Source organism: Vigna angularis, chromosome 7, assembly GCF_016808095.1.
Source record: "Vigna angularis cultivar LongXiaoDou No.4 chromosome 7, ASM1680809v1, whole genome shotgun sequence".
Classification (NCBI taxonomy): Eukaryota; Viridiplantae; Streptophyta; class Magnoliopsida; order Fabales; family Fabaceae; genus Vigna; species Vigna angularis.
The window spans coordinates 21,658,143-21,667,648 of record NC_068976.1 but is presented as its reverse complement, the minus strand read 5'-3'; the positions used below and the strand labels follow the sequence as shown (position 1 = coordinate 21,667,648).

The window sequence follows — 9,506 nt, the reverse complement described above, 5'->3', positions numbered from 1 at the left end:
ATAATGTATTGCAATCCACATGACATAATCGTCCGATATATAAAATACTTTCAGACAGCTAAAAGGGGGAAGCATGTGCAGGGAAAGATAATCTAAATATGCAATGAATAGAGACAATCATTCATTTGTTTATCATGGTCGGAATCAGTAACCAAGAATCTAGCCAAAAAAATAAGTGTCACATATTTAACTGCAGTTTCCCCACAATAAAGTATATAAAAGCTGAGTATGCGACTCCGACATCAATTTATCTTGTTGAGAAGTAACATACCAGGCAACTTCTAGGATATCAACATCATTTACTATAATATTGCAAATATTACTATTAAAACAGAAAGGAATACTATTTTAAATCTTAAATAAATGTAACAATCAACTAAAAGGAAAACAATAAGGTGCACTTATTGGTAATGGAAGTTTAGCAGACCAAAATCGAGCAACAGAAGAATTAAATAGCCCTAATTTCAGTTGGAGCAATGCAAAACAAAGTGTTGTAAGGGTTAGAAAATGAAAGATGCAATAACAGGTATTGCCTGAACTCCAAATTCTAATCGAAGAACAAAAGGAAATAAGAGTACATCAAGTCTTCATGAATGCAGAAACTTTGCAGGTTTCTTACGCATCAGAGATGACCAATAAACTTGGATGAAAAGGACAGACATACAATGATGGTGACATTACAACAACTTATATTGCTCGACTCTAAAGCAGCATCTACTTGATATATCAACATTTAGTTATTCTACTATTTCTGAACCAACTGAGCTATTACAAAATGACAATTTAGTATTAGCATATATATATATATATATATATATATATATCAGAAATTTAATATTATATTCAGAAAAATGGAAGCAATCCAAAATAAAGAGAAATCATGCTGAAAATACATCTGGCACGCAAAGGACTGAACGCACATCAATAACAATTATAACAAGACATTAACATATATAAATGTATCTTTGTGATGTGCTTTATACTGTAGCTTTTTTGATTTTGGGTATAAGATTACTGTAGATTTCACCTTTCACCAATTAAAAACTATAATAATGAAAATAAAGAGGGGTAAAATGCAAAAGAGAAGTGATTTGGGTTGAAAAGAAAAAGAGATAATGGTTGGAAACTTGCAATGAATAATGGTATAACTAAAATTAAAATGGTGAACCAAGTAAAACAAGTTTTATCCACCTTTTGTTTCCATTTTGAGTTAATTCAGTACATAAAGAAACTATTTGTTTAACAGTTAGATAGTGAGGCAGGCTTGACATTCCATGATGATCTCATGCAAATGACAGTGGCCAAATTGGGCGAGAAAGAATAGAATTAAAAACAAGTTGAAAAATAGCAGAAAGAAAAGAGTAACATACGCAATAGAGATACAAAATCCTAGAAGAAAATTAAAGATTTTGAACCAGAACCTACGTCAGCCACTCCAAGCCCATGTACTAATATCTTGCACTTGGAAAGACCCTTTAAGTTCAATTCATTGGATTACCATAAGCAGAAGAACCCCCAAGTAACCCTCCACCCGAACCTGCATAAACATCAGAAGGATCCATCATCGGAGAAGAAGACACCCCATTTCTCCCCACCCCACCACTCCCTCCGCTTCCACTTCCGCCATTTCCACCACCCAAATGCAACTCAGATAGGTTTGGATACACATCCCTATTCTCCACCCCTTGATCATACAGAAACCCTTTGAACACGTGCCCACCAATCTTCACCACAGCCTGGTACGCGTACTCATCTTGCCCATCCTCCACCGCCGTCACTCTAACACACTTGAAAACCGCCGGTGCACGTACTTGCCCAGGTAATGACTCCTTGAAGCCCGCATCTGCACACAATTCAACCAAACAGCCACAGTTAAACAACCTCCGAACTCCTAGTCAAAGCATGAACCCAAAAGAAACTACAATGCATGAGTTTATGTTTGAGTGTTATCATGCATACTTATCAAGAAAATCTGCAAAAATTAGCATCTAACACTGTGACTGACTGTGGAGGAGAACACATGGGAAACCAAAGGGAAAGAAATGTTATTGAGAGAAGAAAGTACAAACCTTGATGGCTAGAGCTTGTGTCAAAGCTTCTGGGAGGGGTGGTGTTAGAAGTGGAAGTGTGAGATGTTGTAGTGGTTTGTGAAGCAATGAGCCTAGGTTTTTTAGTCCCGGAGGTGGAGCCACTGGAACCAGCTACCGCCGCAGTGGCCGCAGTCATGAGCTGGCGCTCTCTCCGGCGTGCGGCGGGAACCCATGTGCTCTTAACATGGGTAGGGCAATCGAAACCTCGACTTTTGCAGCAAGTCCTACACCTTCTATTGGTACAATCTTTCTTGGCCTGGTTTCCGCAATCTTGGCACGTAGTAGTTCCTCCACTACTGGTACCCGAAGCAGTTAAGCCGCCACTGGTTTGAACCAAGTTTCCAGAACTGGTGTTACTTTGGTCGAGAAGCCCCTGCTGCTGTTGCTTCTTCATGTAGTGGCTCTGATGGGGCCCTTGGTCTTGCCAAAACTGAATTCCCCCACCACGTGGCCTGTTTCCGAGGAAGTTGTCGGATTCCAGACACGGCGTGGCGGCAAGAAGAGGGATGACGCCGACGCCGAGTGCAGTGGCTGGGTTGAGGGAATCTGCCATGACGGGGTCGTGCGGGGGCTGTTGCTGGTGGTGGTGATGGTGGAAGGAGGAGGCTGGCGCCACCACGAACATTCCCATTTCGGGGTAATTGATCGACCTATTGGCACCGGACCACATTCCGCTGGTGGGTCCGGTGGCTGCTGCTGGGGCGGCAGGACCAGCATTGAAACCAAGGGAGAGGTCGTCCACGGGGACAGCACGGCCACCGGCAGCAGCAGCAGCAGCGGAAGAACCAGTCGCTGCCCAGTCCGCAAAGGCACCAGAATCTGAAGGTAACCTCCTTGTAGTAGCCACAACTGAAAGTGCTTGATTTCTCAGATCAAAAACAATAAAATAAAAAACAAGATAGAGTTTCCTTGTACTTTTGATGAAGGTAGGATGTATGGTGTGTGGAAAACACAGAACTATTGAAGAAGATGAAACATAGATCTTGTAATAGGTAATAGGTATGTGGTGTTTGTGTGTGTGTGTGTGTATATATATATATATTTATATATTAAGAATGGTTTATATATTTCGGGTGTATCTAATGCGGGTGTTATTCTTCTCTGTGTGGGGTCTGTGGCAGGGAAAGAATTTGTTGGTGGAGGGAAAAGAGAAGTTCTCTTTTGATGGAGTTTGTTGGTGAGAGATGAGATGAGATGGGATGAGATGAGAGATCTTGTTGTTTGTTGGGGGATGAGAGTTGAGTAAACTTAGATTTTTCTCTCTCTATGAAAAGGAAGGGAAAACGAACAACTTCTCTGCTTCTTCTGTTTTCTGCTTCTTCTGCTGCTATTGTGGCTACTACTACTACTGTCACTTTGGCTTTTTTCACAGGAAGAAAAAGTTTTGGTTTCTGAGTAAGAAAGAAAGAAAATCAGTTTCTGAAGGGTCCAGCAGAGTGCAGAGGGAGCAGTGAATGAGAAAATGCAATAACGACTTCTTACTTACTTACTACTGTGTCCCTCTTTCTTTCTTTTTTATCTCTCTCTTCATCTTCTTCCTCCTCCACGACACAAACCTTATAATCTGTAAAATTTGATGTTGATGTTCTTCCTATGTCTTCCTCGCTTCCTCTGGGCTATGGCTTTCGCTTGTTATGGAAAGTGAAACTGAAAATGGCTTCCTCTCTTCTTCTCTCTCCAATAATCAGCCTCTGATAATAAGTAGTAGAAAGAGAGAGAGAAAGAAGAAGGGAAGAAAGAGAGCATAAAGACTTTTGTTCTCTTGTTTTTGTAATTTTATGGAGTCTCTAAGAACTCACATGACGCCACTCATTACTTGTGGGCTCTGGCGCGTGGAAGTCACTTCCCCACCACTCACGTCTCAATCTTCTTAATGAGAAAGATAGGCGCGTGCACACAATTAGGGTATTTGGATGTTATTTATTTTTGAGAATAAAATTAAAGCATGCTGTTGAGTAGCACTGAGCTATATACTGTAGTCTATAATCTAAGGTGTCATCCATATCTTTTCCTTTTTTCCTAAGATAGTCCTTCCAACCCATATCTATGAATTCTTTTCTATAGATCGTCTTTGTCAGATTTCAATTTATTCACTCTCACAAAACCTTTCTCTTTTCTTTCTGCGTGTCCTCACATGACACTAATTTTCATTATGCTCTTCTTCTTTCTTCATCATTCTATATCAAAATCTTCTCACTTTCAGCTTATACATCTGCATTCTCTCTATCAACTAACTACAGCAAATCTTCGACCAAATAATAATAATTACCATACTACTCAATAAATTCACATTATCATTTCATACAATACTCAATCATTTTGCTGCTGGTTGTTGGGTGTTTCATATTATTGTTTGTAGACAATAACTTGTAGCCGAAATTTCCCACTTATTGTTCTCAGATTTAGCTTTCTTGCGTGTAGTCTGTGTGCAAGTTCTTAACTAGAAATTAAGGTATTCAATTATACTTTTTATTTCATAAATACATTAATATCAAGAAGCACTGTAGCCCTGACATTGGATTGGATTAGAACTATACAAAACTGTGCACCTTAAAGAATTGTTTATTGTTATATATATATATATAATCAAGTTAACACTGATAATCACTTTATATTGACTAATATATATATATATATAACTTTTAAGAAAATTATTCCACAGTAAAAATGTAAACTGTTTTTTACACTTTTAGTCTTCTTCAATGTTAATTCAAATATGCTTATAGAAATTAGGTTGTAATGATATTTGTGTTTTCATATGTAAACCGATGTGCTCTTTTAATATTTGATATTAAATTTGAATATAGAATTCTAGTTAAAAATATCATCTTATCATAAAATAATGTGACTTGGTAGAAAAATAACTGGTTTGGTGAGAACAAAAATTATATATATCTCTTATGTTATTGAAAGATATTTACATGTATAGAATATGTGTTTAATCTTTTCAATAAAAAAAAGTATAGTTATCACAGTAGTCCTTTAATGTAAATTTCATTTATTACATTACATAATAGTATAGTTTTCTGTCACAGTGAGACTCAATATATATAATATATTTTTGTTTTAGTGGGGGAATATAGCTCAAATGTTGGACCTTTCTGTTTAAAAGGTAAAATCAGTGCATACAATACAATTGAAGTAAAATCTCCATATCAATAATATATAATGTTTTACAAACTAATTTAAAATAAAATGGGAAGAAAAATTCAAAAATATTAAATTAAGCCTACGCCTAAATTACTCTTTAATACAATTTTATTAAACATATCAATTTAAACACATTTCTCATTACTTACCAACTATATATATTTAAGCAAAGAAATATAACACTGAATTTTATACCTTGACATGCTTGAAGTAACAGCTTTGATAAAACATTAGAGAATGCTCTTCTTTTTCTAGTGTAATAATACATAAAATTAAACTCCATCAATGAAACTTTTTGTATTATTATATTTTTAATATTACTTAAAAGTATTTTATTTGAAATGGTATAACAAAAATACTTTTTGAGCAACAATTAATGCATTATTTGTACATGTTTCAAGGTATCTATATATTTGTTTATCATAGATTAATTTAAATTTATAATGATTTATCTGTAAAAGAAAAGCTAAATCATATTGGAATCTAAATTCATCTCTGGCATGATAGTAAATAGAGTGTTCCAGCTACTTTTTTAAGTAAAATAATCACATTTGTGGTGACAGTTTTTGAGACAGATTTTGAGAAGCTTTTACTAGTTTCTTTTTTTTTTTCTTTCTTGAACCTAATATAAGCAGTTCCAAAGTTAGTTGTCTTTTTATAGACATTGCATGAGAGACATGAAATTAATATTTGTATTTACTAAAATAGAAAGATAAGGTACAGATCTAGAGCAGTGAAAATTCCTCTGCTTGAAATAAAATTCATTTATCAAATTTGAAAAAAAAAATATTTTTACAAAGACAAAAGGAATATGTCATGAGTTTCGATAAATTCAGATGAGACTCCTTGAAGGGACAAAACAATATCACCATTGTTTTTCTGAACATGCTCAGATTCATGATAAATAACACCAAACACTCAAAGTCATCATCATATCATATGTGAATTCAGACCAAACCATACAATAAACTTGGATAAATAAATAAAATCTAACTAATTTTATTTTGCAAAAGGAATTCTTTTTATTCATAATATAAAACAATTTACATGCTTAATTAATCACATATTATGTTAAGATGATTTTTAAGTTAATTATAAAAAAATAAATAAAATGGCTAAATTTTTATTGTTTAACCCTTTACCACTATGTCAAAATAAATGTCCCTACTTTGTGGATCATTTATAATAGATAGTCATAAAATCAATAGGTATAATAATTATTAGGATAAGTAAATGTTTTAAATGAATTAACTTACATATTTTTAAATTTATATTTATAAAAAAGATCTTACTAATGATTTTTTTTGTTAATCAAACTCATATTTGCTCAATCAAACTTAAGAAAATTCAAAGTGAATTGAATTCATATAAACTCAAATAGGTGATGATGTTTGTAATTAACGTCAGAAAAAGAGAAAGAAAATGTGTGAACACAATGTGGTGTAAATGAAGCAAAGCATCAAAGGTAAATTAATTTAAAAGTCCACTAAGAAACAATCTTTCGTTGTGGTTTACAGCACTCATTGTACCTCAAAAAAAGACTATATTAATTCTATTCACATGTACACATATTGTGTACTTCTAGGAATCCTCCAACGTACTTATTGGTCACAAAAGTTTCTTCTTTTTCCCTTTACAAATGAGGTTGCAAGATGAAATGAATGTGCTTGCTGCTTTACATTTCATATAGTGTTGTTTTCTGCAAGTTTCTTATGCAACAAGGACAATACATAAAACAAGAATATGAGGAAAAGACCCTTCAAATCTTCCGTGACTGTGCATGCATAGCATCGAATGTTATTGGCCTTCACTGTCAAATTCTTCCTTTTCACATGTTTGTGTGTCTTGAAAGATTAAAAAGGATAAATCCAAACTTATTTAAATGAGTCAAATTTATCAAATTTAAAGTGGAATGTAACTTTTTTTCTTTATTTTTTAACTAAAAAATAAATACCTATCTAACATGTCCATTTTATAATTATTTTAACTATTTAACTAAGAATAAACGTGTTATCCCAAAATGTATACTTACCACAAACACAATTATATACTTTCAACAAACAAAATATTTTAAAATAAAAAATAACATAATATATGCAGTTATATATATTTTAACATTTTTCTTGTCTAACAAAATAATATGAATAATGAGTTAAGAAAATAAATATGGATTAAGTTAACTTGATTCTCAATTACCACAAGCAAATAATATAGTTTGTTATACACACTCAATTAATATAGTTGTGAACGTAGTTGGACTGCTTTTTAATGAAGGTTTGAATCTAAAAGCTAAATTGAAATTAACAAGCACCAACTAAACTTTATTTTCTAATATAATCTTAGTGAGTGAGTGTGTGTGTGTGTCAAATAAATTTGTACATAATTTAGAAAAAAAAAAGGAAACACTTGTATTGTTCAGTGTAATTATGAAATTTTAAAACCATAATTACACTTAAAAAATCTATTATTTATAAAATGAAAAGTAACAAAATCTGTCACTCTTGTCGGAGTTTTTAATAGATCACCAGCCTTACCTAACTCGGGACACTCTCACAAACATAAAAATTGTATTTTCTATAAAACTCATACACTCATAAAAGTATGAAAGTGAAAGATCAAAGACAAGCAGACAAAATTCTCTACTGCCATTAGCAAATTCACTGCTTAATGAAGTGATCAAAATTAAAAACAATGCAATCACAGCTGAACAATATAAACTTGAATTAAACAATTAGCAAGTGAAATATTTGTTTTTTTCATAGTGTACATTCTGAATGAGGTAAAACAGAAAATTTAAGAAAGAAAATTGGCAGAAGAGAATTTCTAGGTAATATTTTTTTATGTTTGCTCAGTATTATCAACTTTTATTACAAAATTTAATTCTATTTAGATAATAAATCAAACCAACATCAAATTTTGGTCTCTTAAATAACAACAAAATAGAAGTCAGGGTTTAATCAAGAAAGCTTCAACTTGTATATGTGTTCATCGTACTTTATTTTATTTTCAAATATGCTGATCCCACTTGTATAATTTTTCTGTTGTTAGTTTCTTTACATGATCAACTCGAGCTAAATAAATCTCCAAATAACCCAAGAAATAAATAAACTAAACTTTTTGTAAGAGTAAGTAGTATATGACTCAAATTTTCTCAAATATTTATCATTTAAAACCATTAAATAAATATATTTCTATACTTGATAAACTGATGTATGAAAAAAAAACTGTAAATGTATACTTTATAAAAGTATGGTGATTTAAACTTTATACGTAAAACGTGTCTATGAATAGTAAAAATGAAACTTTTCTAAAAATAAAAGAACTTGGAAGTTAATTACAAACCCCAAGGAAAAAGTTTGATGAGTGGTGTGGCGCGTGTAAGATGATGCATGGTGGCTGTAAGTAAGTAGCCATAAACTTTTACGTGAGAAAACAAGAAAGAAAGAAACACGAAAACGAAAAATAAAAGAACATAATGGGAAAAAGCTTTCACTTCTTTGCCTTTTTGTCTAAGCTCGTGTCTTAAGAGCCATTAATTAGCCGTGAAACTTTTCGACAAGATGATTATTGAAGAATGGCCTCAAGGTGTTTGATAAAACACGTGAAACAAAGAAAAACAACATGGTATGGTACTATATAATTGTGAGATAACATCATTTTTTTTTGTAAATTTTACTAACAAATTAGTTTTATTTTATTGTTTTAAAGGTATTGTTTTTGCAATAGATTGAGATTAATGAAAAGGTGATAAGAAAGAGTGAAAGAAAGAAAGAAAGAAATGGGGTTGTGGGGGCATGAGTTAAATATGGTGTTTGAGTGTTCACATCACTGAGTGAGTTGTCTCAAGGTTCATTCAATTATCTCTTGTATGGTATTAAAGACACGTGTTGTAAGTTGTAAGCGTGTGTGTGGAAACCGTTCTATATAATCTTCTCTCTCATTGTCTTAATGATGTACTTCAAAACTAATATTTTCTTTTCCACTCTCTAAACTATGCTTAAACTCACCTTAAAACTCTTTAATTAGAAATATTTATGTTCCCTTCTTTGCAATTATTATTATTATTTTGTTTGTGTTTGTGGGGTCGGTGTTAAATCGATTATAATTATAATTAGATGCTTTAAAAATGTTTATTATATTTGGAGAAGCATGGATGCGATGTTAAAGAAGTGGATTTGATGATTCTCCATGATGAAGATAAGAAGGGTTATTGTTTTTGGTTGAAAGAGAAAGAGAAAGAGAAAGGGGAAAAGTGCATGATATTAT

The 9,506-nt window shown here is 32.7% G+C and overlaps 1 protein-coding gene across 1 annotated transcript; it reads right to left on the bottom strand.

The window, feature by feature from the left end:
• Positions 1–1,172: 1,172 nt before the first annotated feature.
• LOC108336524 (protein LATERAL ROOT PRIMORDIUM 1-like) lies at positions 1,173–3,129 on the bottom strand (the record flags this gene model as incomplete). Its single annotated transcript, XM_017573004.2, has 2 exons — positions 1,173–1,843; positions 2,070–3,129. Coding segments are annotated over 2 exons (1,422 nt in total), but the record flags the coding sequence as incomplete, so codon positions are not given.
• Positions 3,130–9,506: the final 6,377 nt, after the last annotated feature.